The sequence below is a fragment of the Balaenoptera musculus genome, chromosome 16 (genome assembly GCF_009873245.2).
Source record: "Balaenoptera musculus isolate JJ_BM4_2016_0621 chromosome 16, mBalMus1.pri.v3, whole genome shotgun sequence".
NCBI classification, from domain to species: Eukaryota; Metazoa; Chordata; class Mammalia; order Artiodactyla; family Balaenopteridae; genus Balaenoptera; species Balaenoptera musculus.
In genome coordinates, this window is record NC_045800.1 from 37,396,222 (window position 1) to 37,423,456 (window position 27,235).

The 27,235-nt window shown below is 41.4% G+C and overlaps 2 protein-coding genes across 10 annotated transcripts in view; both read left to right on the forward strand.

Moving 5' to 3' along the window:
• The window catches only part of SLC16A12 (solute carrier family 16 member 12), a 92,731-nt gene that overhangs the window by 33,336 nt on the left and 32,160 nt on the right, over positions 1-27,235 (forward strand). For 6 of the 9 annotated variants that reach the window (XM_036829715.1, XM_036829714.1, XM_036829712.1 and 3 more), the window contains one exon: positions 137-200. The exons of the other annotated variants lie outside the window; for them this stretch is intronic. Coding sequence is in view for 1 of the 6 variants with exons in the window: in XM_036829720.1 (XP_036685615.1) it covers positions 199-200 (2 nt within the window). In the remaining 5 variants the exon portion in view is untranslated. The remainder of the gene's footprint in view (positions 1-136; positions 201-27,235) is intronic. 9 annotated transcript variants of the gene reach the window in all.
• Positions 16,328-18,757, forward strand: LOC118883104 (SNW domain-containing protein 1-like). Its single transcript, XM_036829711.1, is given in 5 exon segments — positions 16,328-17,545; positions 17,547-18,005; positions 18,007-18,084; positions 18,087-18,499; positions 18,501-18,757. Coding segments are annotated over 5 exon segments (1,641 nt in total). The 5' UTR covers positions 16,328-17,077; the 3' UTR covers positions 18,724-18,757.

The window sequence follows — 27,235 nt, forward strand, 5'->3', positions numbered from 1 at the left end:
GATCTGAGAATGGGTAAGATGCCCAATGGAAAACTGACATGCTGCTGCCTCAACGATATGGCCTGGATGCTGGGCAGAAAAAAAAAAAAAAAAAAAAGCAAGAGATGACCATTACTTTCTCTGTTTTGCTCCCTAGATCATCTGTGGCTTAAATACAGTAATATTTGTGGATAGAAAGTCCATTGCACTATACAACAAATGTAAGTTATTCTTTTTCTTTTATTTTATGGATACTCTACCATTACTAAGTAGTGCAGACTTACTAAAATAAATTATTTATAGATAATTTTTGCAAATTCTTTTAGGCATGGCTGGGTTGTTCCCATTCTTGTGCCTAAACTGCTCTTGTCTCAGGCCATGGAAGATAAAGGATAACTTCAAGGGAAGATCAATAATAACCTTTAGTGGATAATCTATATACATTTATCATCATCTTTATAGAGTCTTATTTAAAGTGCCTTGGTCAATGAAGTAATAATCATGATGGATGATTCTATCTTAGTATGTGATGGTTATGGTCAATTAAGATATGTGCAGCTTTAAAACATTAAAATTGACCTTTTGTTTGTTTGTAAGTGTGACACCATGAACAGGTGAGGCCAGTAGGAGGACATGGATATCATGTTAGCCCCAAACTGTGATGGCATCTTCCAAATATTCCCTCTTTCTCTGGGTAACCTATTTTGATATTATCCATGAATTGGTCTAAACTTCTCTTGACTCCATTCATACTTCAATTGGTATTGCCTCTGGAGATGAGTTCCATAAAATTTTTATAGGTCACAGTGATATACTTCCTCTTGTGTGTATGATGTTGAACAGGCATCCCTTGCGGGATGTAATAAAACTGCAACTTTTTTTTTTTCCATCTCTCATTTCCTCTTTAAAACTTGTTCAGTGGAGAATAGCCCACCGCTATCTCTGGGTGAAAACGTGTTCGGGTCCTATGGCTATCTATTCATTCTTGGTCACTTCAAGTCACACAGTCTCAATTCAGAAATTAGAATATCTAACCCATGCGCATAACAAAAATGTAGAATTTAATCTAATGTCAAGTCTTACCTTCTCCCCAGGTGGCACCACTATGAAGTTGGCTGTTTGTAGAGGGAGAGGCAGGCATCATCCTTCCTTCTTTTCCAGCCTAAAGTTTCCTTTCTCCCAACTTGTAAAAAATTTTTTTAACTCCTCTAGGGCTTGGCTCAGTAGGAGAGGAGATTAGGAAACTAGGGTACAATCTTACTTGGAATGTACACTCTTTATCTAGGGGATGATTTCATCTTCTATTCTATTCTATTCTATTCTATTCTATTCTATTCTATTCTATTCTATTCTATTCTATTCTATTCTATTCTATTCTATTCTATTACTTTATTTTTTCATTCATACTTTCTAGGCCCAGCCCCTGTGAGGCATGTAGTACTTCTCCTCTGGCTGGTTCCAACCCCCTCAGCTCTTGGTCCTCTGGTGGTTGTGGACCCTTGCCGTTCCTTAGAGAACCATTTCCCCTGCCCGGAGGCCCTCTTGGGTGGGACTATAATGGCTTCAGGCAGCTTTTTCCATGGCAAAGTCTGTAACTGGCCTGTGGGAAACTTTCCTGCATCCCTGGAGTCTCCATGGGGGAGGGGGCGTGCAGTTACTATTCCCCGGAGGGTGCAATTCTCCTTTGTGCCAGGGTCAACGCCATTTGCCAGCCTTTCTTCTGATCCCCTGGGCCTGGAGTCCCCTCCACTGAGTTTTCAAACAGAGTCCCACCTAGGCCCTGATTCCCTCCTTTTTCTAAGCTTGAGGTGGGGTGGGGGCATCCCCCATCTCTGAAGAAATTGTCTTAAAATAATCCTCTTTTTAACTCCATTCTCCCAGCCCTTTTCTATTTTCAAAGCTAGGCGAGGAGCCCAAGAGCTGTGAAATGAGATTTTTTGGTGTAAATACTGAAGATGGTCATCTGGCCCATCACAATAGAATTTCATATTCATTTTATCTCATTATTTCAGTTGAAAGTTGAACTGAACATTCTTGAGTTATAGTAAAAATATATGTATGTTTGATCTTTGTCTATGGCTACTGACAAGGCACCCTGAAAACCCTTGGGATTTCCTCAGTGACTGGAGTGTCTTTTGTTATTCATAAGCAGCACCTTTGGAGCACACCTGAGTTTATGCTAATGAAGTAATGGGGGGCGGGGCTTGATAGCCTCAGGGCGGGGCTGTTCTCCATAAGGACTAAGTGATTAGAGGGGTGGAGCTTTCAGCCCTACTCCCTGATCTCCTGGGAGAGGAAAGAAGTGGGGCTGGAGATTTAGCTCTATAAAGGGGCTGCCACAACTAAGACCCGGTGCAACCAGATAAATAAATATTAATAAAAATAAAAACATAAAAGACAAACATTTAAAAAAAAAACGGTCTTGAACAAGAGTTTCAGAAACCTTCTAGGTTGGTGAACTTGACATCCACTTGCTGGGAGGGTGGCACACACTAACTCCACTGGCAGAAGCTCCCAACTCAGGACCCTTCCGGACCTCGCCCCACATACCTTTCTATCTGGCTGTTCCTTTGTATCTTTTATAATAAACCAGTAAATGTAACTAAAGTGTTTTCTGGAGTTCTGTGAGCCATTCTAGCAAATTTTATAACCTGAGGAGGGGCTGGTGGAAACCCCTGTTTCTAGTTGGTCAACCAGAGGTACAGGTGCCCTAGGACCTGAGACTGGCGGGGGCAGTCTTGTGGGCTGAGCCCTGTAACTTGTGGGATTCGATGCCAACTCCAGGATGATAGTGTCAGAAATGAACTGAATTGTTGGACATGCAGGTGGTAGAGGATTGTTGGAATATTTGAGAATCAGAGAATACTGTTTTACATGTAAGTCAACCCCATCTTTTCCAGACTTCAGGTGTTGCCAGCAAGTTCTGAGATTTGTTGCTAGTCTAGGTTCACCAGATTTACTCATCAGGATTTTGTAATCTTCAAGCCCATCGCCCTTTGATCTACTTCTCCGCCTATTGAAGAAACACCCTACTTTTTAATTCCTTTTCATATGAAGACACTTCATATCTTGAGACACATTAGTCATCTATCTCTGACTCTTCTGAGATTGTTATATATGTATTTTTTATTTGCAAGTGAACAGAATTATATGTAGCATTATGGATACTGATGTTTGGTACAAGGGGAATTATATTTTTCAGTTTATTCCACTTTCTCTTTGATGATGACCAGCAATTATATTGAGTTTTATGATTATAGAAGGACATTGGACTGATATCTTTAGGGATGAGTCAACAATAACTTTTACACCTTTTTTTTCATCATATCTGAAATAACAGACCTTATATATATTCACAGGTATAAATACATGTAGTAGAATATTGTTTCAAAAGTATAGTGTGAAATAGATATCCAAATGATATTATCCTCTTAAAAGTAACCTTAGGAATTTTTAAGGTCAAGCTATCATTGTTCATGATATTTTAGAGCCTCGTTTTCTGAAACTACTTTAAACTTTTAGCTTATTCTTTTGAATATCCTCAATAATGGCTGATCTCCAGGAAGGTGAATATAATTTTTGGAAACATCAAAGGTCATTGGGAACCAAGTCTGGTGTGCATTATTGATTATCAAATTAAGCAGTACTGTTGGGGTCAAACTACTACGTCTACAAAATGGTGAGCATGGATTCCTTATTTAAATAACCTGGCTTTGAAAGCAATACCAGGAGTAATTTCAAAGGCTTTTTCACTATATAATGCCATTATAATATACCCACATTTTCTAGAGATTATTATTTAAAAGTAAAGAGTTCAATCACCCTTTCTTTCTTCTCAAAAGACACCTTTCAAGAGGCCATACAATAGCTTGTGCTAACAGGGATGTAAGCCACTCCCTAGTCACTTTCCTGACACGTCAGTTCCCATTTTGACTCTTGTTGTATCAAAGCTTCTACTTATCCTAATATTGTGCAGAGTAAGCTCAACCAGCTCTTGATATGTCTGGGTATAGTTTGTATCTTAGTTCACCGTGAGCTTTCTGCATCCTGGTCATCGTTCCTCCCAACTTCTTTTACAGAGGGAGGTGGTCCTTTGAAAATCCCCCAAACTGCTGAGGGAAAAAGCATCTTTAGATGTCTAAAGCATCCTTTGGTGGGGAACTGTCCCTGTTGTTGGTTTGTTGCTACTGCTGCTATCCCAGGCACAGGCATTGCAATGACCCAACTAACGAAAGCCAGCTTATTTTCAAAGCCTAACTGAACCCATCCCATAGCCTGCCAATTTGGGGGTGAAGGTTTGGTTCCCAAGCCCTTATAAGCACTTTTATAGACATAGCATTAATTCAGAAAGGAAAGTGAAATTCTGCTGTGCAAAATTGTGGTACCATGGTGCCGAGCTGCACCGATGCTGAAGAGCAGGTACCCAGATCCCTTTCTGAATGACTGTAATTAATGTTTGTAACTCCCTGAGCACAAGGCCTGGCCCACAGGTAAATGCTGGAAAAGTGGCTGCTGTTTTGATGGTGATATTCGTCTATGGAATTAAAATGTTGAGTAGTCTTTTTGCCACACCATCCTGGGCATTGCCTTTAAACACCCAATTGGTCAGTCAGATGTTATTTCCCATTAGAGGAGCCTTGTTGCCTTTCCCCAGGATGGCTGTGCTCGCTCAGAGGAATCTGACCCTTTGTACAGATCCCACAGAGCCCAGGCCTCCTTCCCAGCCAGCTGTGAAAAGGTTCCTGGTGGCCATCCACCAGTGTCTGAAGCACTTCCCGTTGGCAGTGAAAGGGTATGCGTTTCATCCCATAGATCCAAATTTCATCTTTGAGTGTCTCTTGACCTGCAGGGGTCGATTCAGTACCAGGAAGCCACACACACCTCTTCTGGAACATTGTGTATCCACTGTTTTCGGATCTAAGACCTTTGACCTGCTGACTACAAAAGCAGCTTTTCCTCAGGGAATCACATTATCCACGTTAGAAAGCAAGGGAGAAAAAAGAGAAACAAGGCATTGAGGAGGCCTCAGTTTTAATAACATTCATTTCCTTTTCTCTTTTTGTTTCTAGACTTATTTCTCTTACATGTCACCGTTGCATAATTGACATGTGTGTTCGACTCTCTTGTTTGTTTTTTCTTCCCCAGAAAGATTTAGTGGTGCTTTTTATGAATCCTAAATCTCCTTCCTTGACTGAGGTGAAGGGGAAAGCCATTTCTCAGTCTTTGTGGACTTTAAAAAAAATTTTTTTTTTGAAATAAGTAAGCCATATGAGGCTTTTACATACAACCTCAGACCCTTCTCAGTGCCAAGCAGTGAGATCGCTGCCCACCCACCCTGCATCTTCCCTGGAGTACAGAATGGGGAACCAAGGAGCTTATTGATTAGAAACTCTTTTGGCTGATTGCCATGAATGCTAGAGATTTCTGTCTCTGCTTTAGTTTATTTCACATATTGGGAAAATGCTGTTTGTTGCTTTTTTTTTTTTCTTTTTCTTTACTGAGAGGGCAATGTTTTTACCAAGGAGAGATGGCTTGCTAAGGGAGTATACATCCCCAAACATGCTTTTCTTCTTTTATCCATTCAAAGGATGAATTAGGCCTAGAACAGTCACTGATATGCAGGCCTGTATTACAGTTGTATAGTCTGATGCCTCTTTCAAAGCTGTTTCCACTGAGATTAATTTCTTTCATTTCCCCCGCACACACCTGCTGATCTAGTCAGACCACTCTCCTTTCTGCACGGAAACACACCATGCTTATGGCTGCTTCTGTGCCCTGACTCATGTTTTTTCCTCTCACCTGCATTGTTCTTCATTTTTCCCTCTGTGTTTCTCCACCTGCCTTCTCAATCTCTGTGCCTTTACATATACTGTTCCTTCTGCCTGAAACACTGTTCCCACCATCCTGAGTTGCTCTCCCCCAAACCTGTCTCTGGTATCTTTGGTTGCAGGTAACATCAACTCATTACACTGTTGTAAGGTAGAGGGGAACTTTTATGGAATGTTACACAGACAGGAAGAACACGGGCCATAAAGTAGTTCAGGGGAACTTGGGGCAGGAAGAGCCGTTAGGTTTTCTGAGCAGCTGCAGTCAGGGCCTGGGGAGCCACTGGAGCTAAAGGAATTGACTCTTCTATCTCACCCTCTCCGTGCGCCACATGGTTGCTTGCTCTGAGTCTGTACCAGGGTTTTGCAGCCTTGTCATGATTGACGCTTTGGGCCAGATAGTACTCTTTCTTTTTTTTTTTTTGTAGAGCTGTCCTTTGCACTGTAGGGTGAAGCAGCATCCTTGACCTTTGTCCACCAGATGCTTAAAAAAGCACTCTGGCTGCGACAGCAAAATATGTGTCTAGACATTGCCGAATGTCCCCTGGGGGACCAAACTGTCCCTGGTTGAGAACCAGTGGTCTGCGCGGAACTGCTACCTTCCTCTGCTGGTCCTCAGATCCTGTGGGTATGTACGTGGCAGAGAATGGCTCCCCAGCTTGCCTCCTAGCACCTCCCAGCTCCAGCCTGACTCAAGTCACTTCATTTTCCCATTCCCAGTTCCGAAGACGTAGAATCTCAGAGTTTGGTTCAGCCTGTGGTTGGCTCCTCGGGATCAGGTGTGGACTCCTGTTCGGTGAGCTGGGCCAGGGAGGTGCAGATCTTACAGAACTGACATGGCTGCAGGCCCCCTCCCCCAGGGTCTGCTCTTGGATCATTCTGAATGATGGAGCTGAATTCCCTTGAAGCTGAGCTGGATAAAATTTCTAAAAATATTTTATTAAAACATTGCCTTTTAAAAAATTTTATTTCATATTGGAGTATAGTTGATTTACAATGTCGTGTTAGTTTCAGGCATACAGCACAGTGATTCAGTTATACATATACATATATCTATCTTTTTTCAGATTCTTTTCCCATTTAATATTGGGTATACTTCCCTGTGCTATGAAGTAGGTCCTTGCTGATTATCTATTTTATATATAGTAGTGTGTATCTGTTAATCCCAAACTCCTAATTTATCCCTCCCTCCCACCTTCCCCCTTTGGTAACCCTAAGTTTGTTTTCTAAGTCTGTGGGTCTGTTTCTGTTTTATACGTAAGTTTATTTACATCACTTTTTTAGATTCCACATATGTGATATCATATGATATTTGTCTTTCTCTGTCTGACTTACTTCACTTAGTATGATAATCTCTAGGTCCATCCATGTTGCTGCAAATGGCATTATTTCATTCTTTTTTATGGCTGAGTGATACTTCTTAAACATGGAACATTGAACATGACTGAACAGAAATGAAATGTATGTAATTTGTAGAGAGGGTATAGTGCAGTTGTTAAGACCACAGTCTTTGGAGCCAGATTGTCTGGGTTCACTTTCAGCTGTGCCACATGCTGGCTGTGGCTTGGACAGACTGCTTGATCTCTCTCTGCCCCAGTTTCTTCATCTAGAGAATGGCAGTAATAATAATAACAAGAACAACAGCAATAATAATTAATACTAGTATATCACTTACCACATGTGCCAGGCACTGTTCTAAGTATGTTAGTTAACTAAATTCTCACAGCTGTGAGTTGAAACCTTTTCAGAAATCCTTAGGACCAAGTGTTTTGTTGTGGTATGTAGAACATATATATGTAACCCCCCAACAGGGCTGGGGGGAACACCCTGTGATCAACCAACCACAAATGATTTTGCACTAAAACATAAGAATATCCCACTCGGAAAGATAAATAAAAACTATGAGTGTTTGGGTCTAGCCACAAAATGAGTATGCTGCCAACCTATGGAAAAATTTTGGAAAAAATTTTCAGAACTTTTTGGAATTGTACACTTGTATATTCATCCCCATTTTATAGAAGAGGAAACAGGTTCAGAGAGAGTTAGTAACCTGACCAAGGTTACAGAGCTAAAAGTGCAGAAGCTGAGATGGGGACTCAGGCAGTCTGATGACAAAGGACTTTCTCTCGAGCCTGGTGTTATAATACTTCATATATCAGAGGGTTGTTGTGTTAAGTGAGTTAATATGTGTAAAGAAACACTGAGAGCAGGTGTGGCACATAGTGAATGTTATTTAAGCATTAATTATTATTGTAATTTTTCTTCATTCTAAGGGATCACTGAGATTTATTATCATAGTGGTCGACAGTGCAGTGATGCATTCAGGGTCCATTAAAAGCAGTGCTTCCCAACCTGTCTCATGGAGCCAGACCTCAAAAATCATGATCTTTCTCAGCCAAATTGGGGTAAACTACGAGACTGTTCCTGGCCTGGGCTCTGGCCAACTCAAGGTTCTGCCCAGCTGAGGGATCCTGTTATAGGCTGAATGCTTGTGTCCCCCCTCAAATTCATATATGGAAGCCCTGACCACCAGTGTGGCTGTTACCCATTTGAAGATGGGGCTTCTAAGGAAGTGATTAAGGTTAAATGAAGTCATAAATGTGGGGCCCTTTCTGATAGGATTAGGGTCCTTATGAGAAGAGATACCAGAGAGCTCCCCCCACCTCTCTCTATTTCTGGCCAAACACACCCCCCGCCCCCAATACACACACGTGGCAAGGAAAGACCGTGTGAGGACACAGCAAGAAGGTAGCCATTTACAAGCCAGGAAGAAAGCTCTCACCAGAAACCAAATTTGTCAGAACCTTGATCATGGGCTTCTAGCCACCAGAACTATGAGAAATGAATGTCTGTTGTTTAAGCCATCCAGTCAGTGGTATTTTGTTATGCAGCCCAAGCTGACTAATACAGACCCATATCACACCTGTAGCACAGTTCAGCAGTTGGGAAGCTCTGAATTAAGACATGTTGATGTATTTCCTTGTATACAAAATGACTCCAAGCCATTGAATTTTCTGGGTCTTTTCTTTTTCTCTTTTCTTATTTTTCTTGGTCGATTCTATTGCCATTAGACTCTTAACAATGATCTCCTCACACTTGGTTACAGATTTGTCTGTGATACCTTTTTGCACTGCACTGTGATTATAGCTTATCATTGGTGGGCTTGAAACCCGTAAAAACAACCTTGTTAGCATAGAATACACAGTAAAAATACACTGGCCTTTGGAATGTAGACTTCAGCCATTCATCAGCCTTTTTTGCTGTGTTCTTAATCGATTGCATTCTTGAGAAACAAGAAATCAAATAAATTAAATTTGTATTATTTGACATTCTCTTTTAAGTGAGGAGTATGGATTTAAGACTTGAATGGTTAATTACAGATGAAACTGTACTTTTCAATCTTATAGGCAATTAATTATTTTGTAGAAATCAAAATGTTTATTTTCTATTCTCATTCTAAGATCCTAAAATTATTTCAATATAAATCAAGCATTTATTTATTTTTACCCTGAAAATATTAAGGAACTCATTCTTCTACTAGCCCCCAGCCAAGACAGTTTTGTCATTGTCAGCATTCTCTCAAGAAGTATATCAAAGAAAAGGGAATGATATCCTTACGTGGGCCTAAAATGCCACGAGAAAGAACATCCCATTCTCATTCTGTCTAGTACAGTTGCCCGAAAGTGGATTTTTTCATTCCCTATTAGTTACTCATCAAATATTTTATCACTTTTTTTTTAAAATTTATTTATTTATTATTTATTTATGGCTGTGTTGGGTCTGTTTCTGTGCGAGGGCTTTCTCTAGTTGCGGCAAGTGGGGACCACTCTTCATCGTGGTGCGCGGGCCTCTCATTATCGCGGCCTCTCTTGTTGCGGAGCACAGGCTCCAGACGCACAGGCTCAGTAATTGTGGCTCAGGGGCCTAGTTGCTCCGCGGCATGTGGGATCTTCCCAGACCAGGGCTCGAACCCGTGTCCCCTGCATTGGCAGGCGTTTTCTCAACCACTGCGCCACCAGGGAAGCCCATTTTATCACTTTTTAAGAGAAAAACAATTTTGAAAATTATAGTGAAAGAGCATGCTGGAATAAATTTCTTTATTTTACACACACACAACACACACATTCACTTTTTTGGGGAAAAAAACCCAGAACTAAACTCTGCTAATTGGATTGTTTCCTTAGACAGCCTTAAAAAATGATTGTAAATTTTCTCTTTCCACAGATAGATTCTTGTTTTCAGCCTGTTAGGAAGAAAAGAAGTGAGGGGTGACCTTTAGTCCAAGTATAAGAGAGTGGTCCCAAAGTAAAGCCCTCCTAAGTATTCCAAGACGATAAAATCTTGACAAGTTTAAAAGAAGAGGGCAAACCCAACCATGGTAAAGATATAAAATGTCAAATGTCAACTCTGTCAAATACGCAAAAAAGCATATATGAATCGATGTTGAATGGGAAAGAAAGCAGTAAGAATACACTTAGATACAACTATGTAAAAGTGGTTTTATTACTTTTTATAAGAAGGGTATAAGATTATTCCAAGAAGTTCGGAAAATACAGGAGGAGACCATTCATAATCTTACTTTCCTCACACAACTATTTTCTTTCTCTCTGCATTCCCTTCTCATTTTGTCCTTGTGCACATGTATTTTCTGTAGTTGTACTCATAGCTTGTACATTTTGTGTTCTGACTATGAGTTAGCCCAACACAGGCATTTTTTGGGTGCTGCTACAGTCCTCATAACCATCATTCGTAAAGGTTTTATAATGATCCATGGTTGGGACATGTACTACTTAGGAAAAGTCACTAAAAAGGGAAGAGAACATGGACACAAATATTCGATATACAGATATTTGCCTGCAAAGAATTTCAGTGTGCAATTCAAAAAAAAGAACCAACTAAATACTGCAAAGAAGTAAAAATTAGTTTAAATGTTCAAAGAGCATAGTATTTCTTGGATTTATTGTTTTCCCCATCATTTTCTCTTTGCCACTCTCCCTCATTCAATTATTTAGCTCTTTGGCCTTGTCCCAATATCATAAGGGAAAATTGACATAGAAAGATAAAGTCTCTGGGTCTCTCCCTTTTTTCCTTTGGATACTCTAAGACAAGAAATATGGGTGCTTTCAGCTATGATAAAGATACTTATTTACTAATAATTTGCTAACCATGTCACTATTTGAACTAGTAACTGGTATATGTTTAACTTAGATAAGTATTTTTTGAGTGCCTACTGTATGCTACTATATAGGTTGTATAATTGCTTTTTTTTTTGCTTCACTTTTTAATTTGGAAAATTATTGAAAGATACAAAAGAAGATGAAAAATGTATCAGCTGGTATAATAGGGAAGGGAATTAATGTATGTTATTATGTGACTATTTTAATAGGTGTCAGGAGCTTTTACACATATTTGCCCTTTAATCCTCATTAAAGCCCTAATAAAGAGGAACGATTAACTTCAATATACAGAGCAGGAGACAGACTCAGGAAGCTAAGTCGCATGTCAGGTTCATACAGCTATTAGTTGTCAGCACTGGGTTTCAAAGCCAGGCATGTCTGACCCCAGGCCAGGTGCACTGGTTTATGTGCTTCAAAATGCAATGCAGCATCCATATTTGTAGCAATCTTAAAGGCCTCAAAGAGCAGTAGTATAACTGAGGGCAGGGGAAACCTCTGGAACTCTTTAGAGAGGAGTATCCTGTCAGAGGAATGTGGGTTTCTTTTTTCTTCTTAAAACTTTTTTTTTCTGAGCCGTGTTATGTTACTATTTACAGCTGCATGGTGGCCTAAGGGCCTCTTGTAAGCCTCATCAGAGAAATGTGCTTTCAGAACAGCTTTCACACCCAGCCTCAGAACACATGTGAATGCCTCCATGTGAAGTCTTTGGAGAGGAAATGGTGATAGATTTTTCTTCTGCCCTTTAGAAGGTTCTGCTTTATAACTTTTATTTTACAAATTAAAGTTATATAACAGCTTTATAGCTGTTATTCTCCACACTATCTTGATATAAAGTATTATGATAATCATAGGATATTGAAATTTTAAATTCCTGTCCCTTTCCTAAGACTCGTGGAAGCAGTCTATAACAACAATAGCCACGACAGTAAGAAGAGCTAACATTTATTTGAATTCGTACTACAGGCAGATCCTATGCTTTGTGATATAATATGGATTACCTCATTTCATTTTCTTAACAACCCCATGAGGTAGGAATTGGGATCAAAAGGATCAATAAAAACCACCTGTCTTCTCACAAGTTCAAAACCAATTTAGAGGTAGAAACAGGAATCAACGATTAAAATGCTGCCTTATGTGCTAATAATGCTGATAAGAGGGGGACGAGGCTTAGGACTACCAGCCAGGAAGGACTGCAGTACTCTGGGCACATAAAAGATGGACTTACCCAGTCACCACCCTTGGAAGCCCTCAAACAACCACAGGCCTCCTTTGAAGGGCGCATACCCCTGTTTCATGTACAGGGTGGAAGAGCTGAGAAGGTTGAGTGCTCTCTACTCACAGGCAGATCCCAAGTGGAAAAAAAAAAGAAAAACAAAAAGCTGAGCACGTGCATCTGTTTCTCCCAAACCCATGAATCAGATAACCAACTTCTCCTCCTGTAGAGAAAAGTAGGTGAGTAGGTAAACACCAGGGGTGCGAGCTCCACTGGAGTTTCTGCCCCATGGAATCAATGGAAAGGAGGGCTTTGTCCCTAGTTGTAGGTACTGTGCATGGCTCTACCCTGCAGATGAGGAAACTGAGTCCCTGAGACACTATATACGAGTCATAATTAGTAAGCGCAGGAAAGTCTAAACAGAGTCACTCTCTAAGTGGTGGAGTCAGGATTAGCGAGGCCAGCCGGGACAGGCTCTCACTTCGTTCAGGTACAAGGTCATGGGAAACTAAAAAGGGAGGGCAGGTGTGAGAGGGATACCAGCGGAAGTGGTACGAGTTGGACTCACTTATTCTGAGGGTTGGGGAGGAGAGTCAAAAGACTCAGAGTGTTCTAGCATACCTAGTTGGAAAATGGTGAAAGCATGAAAATAAAATGTGTCTCCAGGAGAGACCAGCCAGTGCTTTGAAGGCATGTGACTTTGAGGTAACTTATAGGCTGTTGGAAATCGGAGTTTTCAACTCGGGAGGAAGATCGGCAGCAGAGATGCAGATTTTCGAGTTGTCCTTTTAAAGGTGATCGCTGGCTGAAACTAAGGGAGCGTTTTAGTATGAGCAGCAAAAGAGGAGGTTGGTTCCACAGTTGAGTTTTGTGTTTGAAATACACAAAAAGATTTGAGTCGGTAACCTTGAGTGGCTTGATCTAATTTAAAGGCAAGGCCCAGCAATGATTGGCTCAGGAGTTGATCTCGCTTTTAACCATAGCCCTAGTGCACTACAGGGCAAGCTTACAGGTTACCCTGGTGTGCAGGACAGTTTCCATTTGCACCTCCAAGTTCACTGTTCATCCCATTTCCACCCACTTCTCTGCCCTGGAAGGCTGACACTTATAGGCTACATCAACTGGGTTCCTGTTCGGTTCAGCCACTGATGGGACTTGGAAGGCAGGAAGAGGGTGAGGTTGGTGTATTTTTTTCCTTGGTTCTTTTACTGTCAGATCCTTATGGATCCTGCTTTCCTTTACCCAGTGACTCTGCAGAAGGTTCCAGTAACTACTCCCTCCCTTTGCCTCTCAGGCCTAGAAGTGCTAGTGTTACTGGCCCCAGAGGACTCTACTGACCTTTGTTAGATTTTATGAGCACTTGTTCACACCTTTATAAATAATATCTTTGTTGAAGTCTCCCCAGTTTCCCAGTTCCTACTGGGACCTTGAATAAATAATATGCCTCGTAAACCAGAAGGAATTGATGTTCTTCAAGGCACTAGGCTTACCCTTAATAAACAGAGAGGGGCTTCTAATCTGGGGGTCTCAGACCTGGGAGGAGACGACAGAATTAGTACAAGGTGTGCAAATCCACACGTACATGACGGCATCCTGTCAGTGGACAGACAAATATCTTACACAGTTACCACAATTTTTCAAATGTTTGTAAATGTCTGAGTGATTCATCAAATAAAACAAAATGTATTTGAAAACGCCATGAAATTCATTTTAACTGTTGCCTTTACATATTTTATTGATCAACAGATAACTTATTCTAAAAACATAACTATGGCCTTGCATGGCTAAGGAGATACTTTACAATATATAGAGGGACCTCACATGCAAAAAAGTTGGGAACTACTTCAAAGGCCTTTGTTCATCAGACTTTTCTGTGGGTCCAAATCTAGAAGGAAGTGGGATGAACTGGTTCATTCCTAACTATTTCAATAAAGACAAAGACAAAGACGACCACCTACCTGTTGAAGGAACTTTTGTAAAAAGCGCTCCTAACTCTTTCATTTCCGGGAAGAAGTTCAGGTCCTGAGTCTTGCACTAAGGAGCTCCCACATTCTCAGCTTGGCAACACCTTGTCCTTCGTGTGACCTGCCGTGGCTCCAGTGGCGAGCAGAGTCTACAGAGAGCAAAAATAAACATCTCTAAGGGCCTGTGGAATTTGACGGCCTGTGCAGTATGGGGCAGACATGGGCCGAGGGCCAGGCCCTGTAGGTGAGCCTCTCAGCAGCCCACGTTCGTTTTCAGCCACTCGGCCAAAGCAAGAAGAGACAGCCAGCCTGGCAGTGAAGTTCTGTTTCCAGGTTTGGCCCTGTCTGGTGTCAGGACCTGGCCCTGCCCCCGTGTTCTCAGTGTATCTCATTGAGATATATTCACTTAGGCCTCTGTTACCCAGATAATGGGAAGGCTAGTTAATCTGGTTTGACAGTGGCTAAAAAGAACAAAGAAAGAATGGGTAATTTCTTGCCCCCATTCCTCAAGCTCCCTGGGCCCCCTCCCCACGTGACTTGAGAAAACATACAGAACTCAAGAATTGGGGGTGTTCATTTACTATATATTTACTAAGTGCCATTTTCTTCTAGGAACCATCCTAGGCACTGAAGCATTAGGGTCCCTGCTCTCAGGGAGCTCACACTCTGAGTACAGACCTGAGTTCTTCTGCTTGCACTCTCTTTTTTATATCTTTATTTATTATTTACTTATTTATTATCTTTGGCCGCCCCACGCGGCTTGTGGAATCTTAGTTCCCAGAGCAGGGATTGAGCCCAGGCCCCCAGCAGTGGAAACACAGAGCCCTAACCATTGGACTGCCAGGGAATTCCCTGCCTGCACTCTCTTTGAAACACAAGTTCTCCACAACACTCCGTGAGACTTGAGGGGTTAACTTCCAGCCAACTGAGATATTTCACTCGGCTCCCCTTCCATGTCAACAACATGGCGAGAGCAGTGATTACAGAGTAAGGAAAATGCTGTAGAGACAGGCAGCACTGTTCTTCAATAAAAGGTTCTCTGTCAACTAACAAAACGACTCTGTGAAATGCATCTCAAGCCCCAAGTTTCTCCTCTGTAGCCAACAAGCCTCTGACATAACGTAATCTGATTTAATGATTCTATATGCTGTTGAGTGTAAAATTAGAATTTAAGAGTTCTGCAAGGTCACTGAGTTAGACACAAAAATTTCTTCCTTGAACCCCACAAATATTGAGCACCAGTTTTATACCAGACATTGTGCTAAGTGCTGGAATATTCAACTACGTGTTATATTTTTTATCAAAGAGGGCTAGCTGCAGCTCAGGCCTATCACTGCTTTTACTTGTATTTCCAGATAGGAGAGAAAAGAACTGTATTTTTGCAGAAAATCATTACTGGGGGCAAGCTCCTTGTTTTGAATTGCACTGTCAACAAACTATTGGACTCAGGAGTAAGCATTTTTCTGATGTTGCCTAGAATCAGCGACTCTGGATTAGGAACTGACAGGGTGGGAAAGAAGCTTGCTTTCTACTCTCTGCCTCTTGTGAATCACAAATTGTACCTTTTTCTCCTTTTCTGTAGACCAAATACCATATAAATCACCCTGCTGCTTATTCTATGTCTTATGTTAAGTATTCCTATCCTCAGAGTCTCATAGACAATGTAGAAACGTCGGCAGCTTTATTAGCAAAGGTTAGTGTTTCAGTTTAGTGCCAAAAGGTCCTGACAGACATCCAGAAATTTCTGGTTGAAGTCAGTAATTATTTACTCCCCCATTACCAGAATCTGAGGACTAAGCAGAGAGAAGCAGAAAGGAAAAGAAAAGCACACACACGCAAAAAAAGCAAAGTCTTTGGCTGCATTGGGTCTTCGTTGCTGTGCGTGGGCTTTCTCTAGTTGCAGCGAGTGGGGGCTACTCTTCGTTGCGGTGCGCAGGCTTCTCATTGCGGTGGCTTCTCTTGTGGAGCACCGGCTTTAGGCGCACAGGCTCAGTAGCTGTGGCGCGCGTGCTCAGTAGTTGTGGCTTGCGGGCTCTAGAGCGCAGGCTCAGTAGTTGTGGCGCACGAGCTTAGTTGCTCCGCAGCATGTGGGATCTTCCCGGACCAGGGATTGAACCCGTGTCCCCGGCATTGGCAGGTGGATTCTTAACCACTGCGCCACCAGGGAAGTCCCAAGAACAACATATTTTTTCCACAACCTATGTGTAATATCATTGGGCAACAAAAATAAATAAATCCATATGCATTAGAAGGCGTCCCTAATACCCAGAGACTTCAAGTGGAAAAAAAAGTTGGGTCCCTGAGCCAGAGACTATCTAAACCCAAGCAGAGAGAGAAGGGGTTTCTTTAACTTCTCCCTGACTTTCAGTTGTTTTGGGGGCTTGAGTTTGCCCCTGGATAGAAGTCTGTAAGGCTCAGCTGGAATACTTTTCTACACTGTTATAAAGGCCGTGCAGAAAAGTGTTGGAATTCCCTCACGGCAGACCTGGAAGATGGCCCTTCAACGCACATCCCCTAGGCCAGGGTGTTCAGTGGGCCCTTGAGTCCTGGGGCGGGTAGAACCAGACATTTAATCATTGGTAAGAGGGTGTAATAGAATATCCAGGGGCTGGGAGGCAAGGTATCTTTCTCTTTCCCAAGAGGTTTGTATTTTACCGTAGCATTTAGCAAATATATGCCAGGCACTGTTCTCGGTGCTAGAGACACAAGATCGAACATAATCGTGCTGGCTTCCACCAGGAGGGAGCTTGGAGGCCAGTGGAGAGCAATAGGATGCAGAGATTAAGACCACAAGCTTTGAACTCAGGCCGAGGCTAAATCTTGGATAGTTAGAGCATTCTTTTTCTGTAAAACAGAAATTATAATACCTCCTTCACAGGGCTGGGATAAAGATAACATGAGAAGAGGAAAAGGAAGAAGATGGTGCTCACCAGCTTTTTACCTGCACCTACTCAGCTATCTCAGGACCAACTTGAGGCTGAAGAAAAGGCAAGATCCCAGAGATCACGACAGACCTCACTGGTCTCCTCCCAAAGAGAACCTCCCCCATGCGGGTACCGGAAAGGGGGGATACCTCAGTTATTAGAGGATTTTGGAGATGGAGGTGCTTTTCCAGCAATCCACGTGGCCCAGTATCCCCTGAATCTGGGACAAGAGAAAAAAATGTCAAATGCACTGGCCATTCAGGTGGATGCTGAAGGAAAAATTAAGTATGATGCAATTGTTCGACAGGGACAGTCAAAAGACAAGGTCATTTATAGCAAGTACACTGACATGGTTCCCAAAGAAGTCATGAACGCAGAGGACCCAGACCTGCAAAGACCTGATGAAGAAGCCATTAAAGAGAAAACAGAAAAGACAAGGGTAACCTTAGAAAAATCCGTTAGCACAGAAGGTTGCTGCGGCCATGCCAGTCCAAGCAGCTGCTGATAAACTGGCTCCTGCTCAGTATATGCGATACACACCAGCTCAACAAGGAGTGGCTTTCAACTCTGGAGCTAAACAGAGAGTTATTCGAATGGTGGAAATGCAGAAAGATCCAATGGAGCCTCCAAGGTTCAAGATTCATAAGAAAATTCCCCGGGGACCACCTTCTCCTCCTGCACCTGTCATGCATTCTCCTAGCCGAAAGATGACCGTGAAGGAACAACAAGAGTGGAAGATTCCTCCCTGTATTTCAAACTGGAAAAATGCAAAGGGTTATACAGTTCCATTAGACAAACGTCTGGCGGCTGATGGAAGAGGACTGCAGACAGTTCACGTCAATGAAAATTTTGCAAAACTGGCCGAAACCCTGTATATTGCTGATCGGAAGGCTGGTGAAGCTGTGGAAATGCGTGCTCAAGAGAGAAAGAGAGAGAAAGATGGCTCAAAAAGAAAAGGAGAAACATGAAGAGAAACTTAGAGAAATGGCCCAGAAAGCCAGGGGGAGAGAAGAGCTGGGATCAAAACCCATGTGGAAAAAGAGGATGGGGAGGCACGTGAGAGGGATGAAATCCGGCATGACAGGCGAAAAGAGAGACGGCATGACCGGAATCTTTCCAGGGCAGCTCCAGATAAGAGGTTGAAACTGCAGAGAAATGAAAATCGAGATATCAGTGAAGTCATTGTTCTTGGTGTGCCCAATCCTTGGACTTCCAGTGAAGTTCAGTATGACCAAAGGCTCTTCAACCAATCCAAGGGTATGGACAGTGGTTTTGCAGGTGGAGAAGATGAAATTTACAATGTTTATGATCAAGCCTGGAGAGGTGGTAAAGATATGGCCCAGAATATTTACAGGCCCAGTAAAAATCTGGACAAGGACATGTATAATGTTGACCTAGAAACCAGAATGAAGACTAACAGATTTGTTCCCAATAAGGAGTTTTCTGGTTCAAACCGTAGACAAAGAGCCTGAGAAGGACCAGTTCAGTTTGAGGAGGATCCTTTTGGTTTGGACAAATTTTTGGAAGAAGCCAAACAGCACGGTGGCTCTAAAAGGCCCTCAGATAGCAGCCGCCCCAAGGAACACTAGCATGAAGGCAAGAAGAGGAGAAAGGAGTAGATACTTTCTTCAGAGTGAATGAACTATTATTCATAGCCCTAATGATGCAGGTCATATGGGGGAACACTTTGTAAATGGCCAGGAAAAAAACCAAATCTGGGTGTCAGAGCCCAGCACTACTTTTTATTACAGGAGAAAGAGGGGGATGGAAAAATTCTACTTTGAATTATTTAGTTTTTTTAAAGAGTGGGTTGTGTTTGTGCTTCTCCCACCTTTTGGCATCTATAGAACATACTGCCCCACACATGAAATTAAGGCCACTTCCTTTCGAGTGACATTAGCACTTTGGGGTTACTATTTTGTCTAAGAGTGACTGCTTACGAATAAAGTTACCCCAACCACAGTTAGTAGAAAGAAGGATGTCCACATATTGGAACTGTCCTGCCAAATGATGTTTGCCCCTATTGTGCTCTGTTTTAATTTGGAGTGGGCAAAGTAAGCTCTTGCTTGGTGCAACTATTTGTTTCCAATAAAAACATTTAGACAAAAAAAAAAAAAGATAAAATAAAATGAGATAACATATGTATAATAGTGATTTCAGAGCCTGGTGGATTAAGTGCCCCCAAATAGTAACTGTTGTTACTGTTATGGCTGTGTGGCTTACTCACTGGCCCAGGAGTCAGAGACTTGAGCTCTAAGTACTGGCTGGTTCCTCTGTGACAAGACTGCTTTGCTCCTGGGTGAGCGTCCTTTAGAGAGAAGCCAGTTGTGCTGAATATTCTTCATTTTCTAGTTGGAGTGGTTGATTTTCTTGCCTGATGTCTGAAGATTAGACCTTTCTGACGAAGATGAAGTGCGTTTCCCGTTTCTTTCAATTGAATTACCACGTTAAAACTCGTGACTGTTATTTATGCTTCTAATTTATTTTTTATGACTTGCTGAGGTTCTCTCTGGTGAAGGCAGAACTTATTTCGTTCATTTATTAGACACTGATAGAGCTCTTACTCTGCATCAGACCTTGTGTGTGTGTGTGTGTGTGTGTTGGGGTTTGGAGGTGGTGGAGAGAATTGGGGGAAGAGACAAGGATGACTTAAGATTGTTTCTGTTCCGTGGAGTTAAACAGGCCAGTGGTAGAGAGAGACATTAAAAAGATAACAACAGTGCATCTGATAAGGGCCAGGAGGGGTATGTACAGAGAGCTCCAAGAGTCTGTAAAAGCGAGATAACTACTTTGAGGATGGGGGTGGGGTGGAAGCAGTTGAAGCAGAAATGATAAGTCAGGGGGGGAAGTGGCGAAGGAAGGAATTTGAAGGTAAAGAAAACAGCATGTAAGAAGATACTAAAGCTTGATTTTTTCAGTGGGTTGCAAGAAACATATAGTATCATGGGATAGGTGGGAGTGGGATGATGGGCTGGGAATGAGGCTGATATTTGGCTACGGATATGGACATATATATGGGCTGAATATGGGACCAGACGGTCCTCAGCCAACAGGTCGTGGCTGAGGACACTGAGTTTCCATTATCAGAAATAGTATCTCTCAGTTTCCCTCTTGTTTCTACAGAGACAGGACTGAGTATCTCAATAAAGAGCTTCAAATGGGACACCCAAGGGGTACAAGCGGTGTATCATTAAAGAGTACTTTCCCACTGTAGAGGCAATAGTAGAGTCCACTTGGAAATCTTCTCTAGTAAGTTGTGGTAGGGTTGAGATTTACTCATATGATGACACAGATGTGAAACAAATAACAGCTTCTTTGTTGCTAAAATAAATCTAAACCTCTTCAAAGCCTCTATGAAGGCAAGAGTGGGGAGTTCATTTTGCTTTTTATGTCCTGTCTAAAAAACCTTTACCTATCCCCCAATTATGAAGATTTTCTCCTATGTTTTCTTCTAGAAGTTTTTTTTTTTTTATAGTTTCTGCGTTTATGTTTAGATATGCTATTTCAAGTTAAGTTTTGTGTATGGTGTGAGGTAACACTAGAGAGTCATTTTTTTCCCCATATCAATAAATGTGTGGGTCTATTTCTAAACTCTCTATTCTGTTCCACTAATCTAATATACCAATATCACTCTTGATTACTTTGGTTTTAGAACAAGTCTTTGAAATCAGTTAGTTTAAGCCTTCAACTTTTGTTCTATCTTTTGAAAATTATTTTGGATTTTCTAGGTTCTTTGCATTTCCATATGAGTTTTAGAATCAGCTTGTCAGTTTCTATTTTAAAAAAAAGGCTGCTGGACTTTTGTTTGGGATTTCATTGAAACAATCAACTTGGGTAGATATGACATCTTCTCAGTCTTCCATGGAATGAACATGCTCGCTCGCTCTCTCTCCCTCTCTCTCAAGCCTTTATAAATTTCTCTCAGCACTGTTTTGTAGTTTTGAATGTACAAATAATGCACGTATTATGTTAAAATTATTCCTAGGCATCTCATGGCTTTTGATGAAATGCTTAATGTAAAGTAGTATTTTTAAATTCCAATTTCTATTTGTTCACTATGAAATTGTGTACAAGCCCCTGTGTCCTTGTCTTTTGAAGTAAAAGTCTGACTCAGGAGTTAATGATTGGGAAATGTGAAGATGTAGAAACAAAGAATAGCTGTTGGGCTGGGGAACTGGTAACAATTTAGACTATAAATCTGCCACATAGCAGAATCACCGAACTCCCAGTTCCCTGAAAACTACAGATAAAGGCCTGACACACATTGCTAAGGTGTTTTTATAGGAAGCAGACCCCCACCAGATGAAAACTGCTGACCGCAAGAACATAGACCCTAGACTGGTTGAAACCAGAAGGTTGATGATGCTTGAAACTTCATCTTGACGCCAACCAATCCAAGAATTATCCACGAGCTGATCACGCCCTGCTCCTTGAACACTTATAAGACTCCTCACTACCTCCTCTAGGGCGGGGCACCCAGTTTTGAGGGCATTAGCGCACTGTGGCCCCCTTTGCCTGGCAAAGCAATAAAAGCTATTCTTTTCTGCTTCACCCAAAACTCTGTCTCTGCATTTCTATTCGGCACCGGTGAACAGAGGCTGAGTTTCAGCAACAACTACTAATATATAGAAATACAATTGACTAAAAAGGAAAAATAATAAATTTCAGTTCACCAAAATTAATAGTTTCTGCTCTTCAAGATGCACCATTGGGAAATGAATGGGCAAACCACAGAATAGGAGAAAATATTTGCAATACATATATCTACAAAAGACTTGTATCGAGAATATACAAAGAATTCTTGTATCTCAATAATAAGGTAAACAACCCAATTAAAAATGGGCATGATATTTGAACAGAGGCTTCACAAAAGAAGATATATGAATAGCTAATAAAACATGAAAAAATGGTTAACATCATTAGTAGTAAGGAAAGTACAAATTAAAATTATAGTGAGACTCCATTACACACTGGAGCTCTAATATGTTACAGTAATATCATACAGCCATGTTGAAAAACAGTTTGGCAGTTTCTTCTAAAGTTAAATATACACTTACAATATGACTCAGTAATTTCATTCCTAGGTATTTACTCAAGAAAATGAAAACATATGTCCATAAAAGACTTCTATACAGATGTTCACAGAAGCTTTATTCATAATGGTCAAAAATCAGAAACAATCCTAATGTCCATCAACTGATAAATAAATTGTAATATATCCATAAAACAGATTACTATTTAGCAGTAAAAAGGAATCATGTACAGGTATGCACAGCAACCTGGATGAATCTCAAAACATTATCATAGGGACTTCCTTGGTGGTGCAGTGGTTAAGAATCTGCCTGCCAACGCAGGGGACACGGGTTCGAGCCCTGGTCTGGGAAGATCCCACGTGCCGCGGAACAACTAAGCCTGTGCGCTACAACTACTGAGCCTGCGTGCCACAACTACTGAGCCTGCACACCTAGAGCCCGTGCCACAACTAGTGAGCCCGTGTGCCACAGCTACTGAAGCCACCGCAGTGAGAAGCCCGAGCACTGCCACGAAGAGTAGCCCCTGCTCGCTGCAACTAGAGAAAGCCTGCGCGCAGCAGCGAAGACCCAACGCAGCCAAAAATAAATAAATAAATTTATTTAAAAAAAATTATCATAAGTGAAAGAAGCCAGAAGCAAAATAGTCCATATTGTGTGATTCTATATTTATGAAATCCTTGACTGGCAAAACTCATCTACATCAACAGAAAGCAAACCAGTGGTAACGCAATGCTGAGGTTGGTGGAGACTGACTGCAAAGGAGCGTGAGGGAATGTTTGGGGTGATGAAAATGTTCTATATCTTGATTGTGGTGGTTTTACATGAGTGTGTACGTTTGTCAAAAGTCATCAGAATGTAGACTTAAAATGGGTGTGTTTTATTGTATGTAAATTATACCTCAATGTAAAAAAGTTTCTAGCAGGTTTTGCAAGTTTAAAGTAATGTCTTTCATTTAGCTCAGTCTTTTTTGAGTCAATAAGCAGCCAAATTGAAGGTTGATTTCTGTATAAAGGTCATTTCCCCCCTGTATCGTGTTCATCCCTCCCTCTCCTCTACGAGTGGTTGGTTTAGGGGAGAATTCATGTGACCTCATGGTAATGGTGGCGGAGGTGGTTGGCATGCAGATCTGTGAATTCTCGTTGGCCTAAGCAGAACTGTCCCTAGTATTGGCCACTGGGCATCCTGCTGATGAAACTCATCTTGGTGGTCTCTAGGTAGTGGCTTCTCTCCTCATTGTGTACTGTGATGACATATCTGCTGCTGGTGGAACTTGTAGTTTGTACTCTCTGACTGTCCAGCATGTGGGGAAATTCCTCCCCTTTTTTGTTGTAGTCCTTGAGGATCAGCCACGATTTCCATTTGGCTCAGGTTATTGGTCACGGAGTCACTTTCCCCTTGGCCCCAGCCCTGCCTCTCCTCTCTTAGCTGTCTTCTACTGAGAACATGAGAGAGCCTCAGATCACTCCTGTGCCGGATTGGCGTTGAGGGACAGTCGGTGGACACTGTCTCTGGCTTTCTCTCTGCCCAGACACATCACAGGCCAAAGGCACCCAGTGAAGCAGTGTCTTCCCATTGTTACCCATGGGACACACAGCACAGGCCTTCTTACTGCAGCTTCCCCCTCAACTGCTCAGGTTCCTATGTCTTCTCTCTATCACATACCTACCCCTGGTCAAGGCTCTAGGGGGTGGGAGACGTGGTCCCTGAGATATCTGGGCAGCTCATCACTCTTCCTTTAAAAAAACTGTCCCCTTCCTCTCTTGGTGTAGGCTTCTGCTCTCCCTTTCTGTGTGGTGAGAACATCCTCTACAACACAATACTGTGACTTCTTATTATAAATGGATTTATTCTGGATGGGACCCATTTCCTTGTTCCACACAGCAATAAACAATAAGCATCGTCTACCAGGTATCTTAGATATTGGGGAAGAGATACTTAGCAATCAGCCAACTGGTTTAAAGTTTAGACATCAGTAATTTGATGCCCTGTTTTTACAGATTAGGAAATAGTGGCAGAGAGGAAGTGATTCACTCAGGATCATACGACTAAGTAGTGTCACTTGGACCCAGTAGTCTTGAATCCCACTCTTGGTATCTTTCTGCCACACACCTCTACCTCTCTTATGTCTGCAAACCAATGTAAAAAGTAAGGATACTGCTAAAGGTTAAGGCACTGGAAATAAGCAGAAAGGATCGAGGAAGGAAAGAACAATGGAAAGACAGTGTTGAGAGCCTACCCAAATAAGTGCCTTTTCTCCAACTGCATACTAACTGTAAGAAATGTGTAGATTTTCTACTGATAGAAGGGATCACTTCAGAAAACTATACTGAGGGCAATGTGAAAGATTTGCCCTACAAATGGAGTGCTTTACTGGAAGGTGATCGACTGTTAGCAAGAATTCTTTGCACATGATTAGATTTTTGAAAGCAAAGAGGACAAAGTGAAATTGAAAATATATCCCAACCTGCACTGTTTAAGGAGTAACCTTAGAGGAACATCATAATATAGAGCCTCTTTTGTTTCAAAAATTATTTTTCTGAAGCCAAAATGAGAAGCAGAATGCAATTATATTTTAGTGGTTGGATGTCAAAATAAAATAAACAGAAGGCTGCTTAGTAAAATGAAGAATTGCACGATGGAAATGTACTTTCTTTGCTTATAGTTGTAGGTATTCTCTTAGTGAAGACTTTTCCATTATATTTGTGTCATATCAGGTGGGTTAATTATTTACAAGAGGCTCAGGCTGATATTCTAAGGGAACCACAGGCTGCTCCAAAGTCTCCAGGAAACTAGGTTAGCCTTGTTTAACCTGTGCATCTCTTCTGAATACATATAAATCTATTACATGACCTGTTTTGAAAGAAACTCACATGTTGTTTTGTGAGCAGCGGTATACCCCTGAGTTAACCTCGGGGTTAACCTCCCCTCCTACACCCCCACCCCCTGCTTCCTTTGGTCATGGTCACTCACATGAATGAGTGCTTAAGCTTTACCATGGCTTGTTGACAGAAATGCCCAATAACAATTTTGAAATCTGGAGGGCAGATGGGCAAATGCACTGTCCAAAATCCACCAGAGCTACTCATCCCTATTTCGACTCAGATACAGTGTTGTCAGGCGAGTCCCTTTACTTCTGAGAGCTTCAGCTTCACCGTCGTGGAAGGGGGGAAATCGTGCCCATCTCTGAGGCTTGTGAGGCTCAAGGGCGACTATTCATGAGGAATTATTAGTAACAGTCTCGCATGCTTATGCTTTCAGAAAAGTCCTTTCTCCCCACCCTGGAACCGTGTGAGGATGTTCCCTGTTCTGTGGTTTACCCAGCTTGACTCTAACTTACAATATACCTTTGCTTACTATGCTGTTACTTACATTTTTTATTTGGATTTATGCAATTATCTTTTTATGAGAGACCCTCACCAATCATTCTTAACTTATAAGTTGTGGGAATGCCAACGGAGGTTGTCTAACTAAAACAAATAAAAATGGAATCATCTGGGGATAGCGGAGGCAAGGTAAAAATTAATGATGTTAAATATCTTTTAAAGAAACAGAACATTTTATTTTGCCAAGGGCTTGTTACCTTCCCTGTGTCTTCTATGGGATAATCACCTAATTTTCAATGTGCAGCATCAATAAATAATATGGTTATTTTTAGTCCTGGAGAAACCACACAGAAGAGATTTTTGTGCTCATATTTACACTGCAGGAGTAACCTGAAATATTTATTTCAGAAAATTATATATAAAATGGTATTGAATGCAATTTTATTTTATTTTATTTTATTTTAATTAATGGACTTTATTTTTTAAAGAAATTTTAGGTTTACAGAAAAATTGAGCAGAAAGTACAAAGAGTTCCTGTGTACCCTTTCTCCTTCCCCCACCAATTTCCTCTGTCATTAACATCTTAGCTTAGTGTGGTACATTTGTTACAATTGATGAACAAATATTGATACATTATTAACTAAAGTCCATAGTTTGCATTTGGGTTCACTCTTTGTGTTCTACAGTTCTGAGCTTTGACAAATGTGTAATGTCATGTATCCACCATTATAGTATTCCACAGAATAGAATGCAATTTTGAAAATAAATCTTAATTATACCATCACACCTAAATTTCTTTTTGCATATTCTTCCCATTCTGTTAGTTACAAGTATACAACTTTTACAGAAGTTTTACATAGCTTCCCTCACATTGTACACACAATTTTAGAGTCCTCTTTTTGCTTTAGCATTGCATCATAAATGTTTTCCCATATTACAGTATTTTCTTCTTCTTTATAATTTTAAAGGATTGTCTATTATCCCATTTGTTTGACGTATCATAATTCTCTAGACATTTCCCAGTTGTTGAGCATTTAGGTTGTTTCGGTTTTACGTTATTCATAACACAGCTATTATTTTTTGCTGGTAGTGTTCAGCTTCTCTTAAATTATTTTCTTAGGATAACTTCCCAGAACTGAGATTACTCTTCAAAGAATATGAATAACTTTCTAATCCTTGATCCGTTGCCCTATGTTGCTTTCCAAAGGGCTGTTGCATAGCACTGCCTGTCTCAGAATTTTTCAACAGCACTGGGCAGCACAAACCGAGGATGGTCTCACACTGGCCATTTATGGGTAGATGGCTTTATAATCTTACATTGAAGACAGTTTAACCTTGGGGACTATTTTAACAGAAAAACCTCTGAAGAGGCTAGGACTATAGTAAGCTTTCTAAGCTTTGGCTTTTTCACTTGTACAACCGATCCTATCATTTCGTGACACATATTTGTGTCCAGTCGGTGAGTTATTACATTGTGTGTGTTTGTCCGCGGGTGCTGGTAGAATCGCCGGTGCTAGTCGTATTGAAATTGCCAGAGTGCTAGACGTCAAGCGTGCCATACACGTGACTCACATATGGCTGTTCAAGAAACTTTGATTTATGGCAACACAGTATAGGCAGAAGTGGAAGATCTTATTGCCTAAAGGAGTCAGGCAGGTGTTGTACATGAGTGAAACAGCACAGGGATTGGACAATACAGGAGGTCAGGGGCAGGCTGAAGGGGCTGTACAGGCGTTATCCAAAGGAAGGGTGCGCCATACTTGACTCCAGCTGATGGCTGCCAAGAAGGAATGCCAG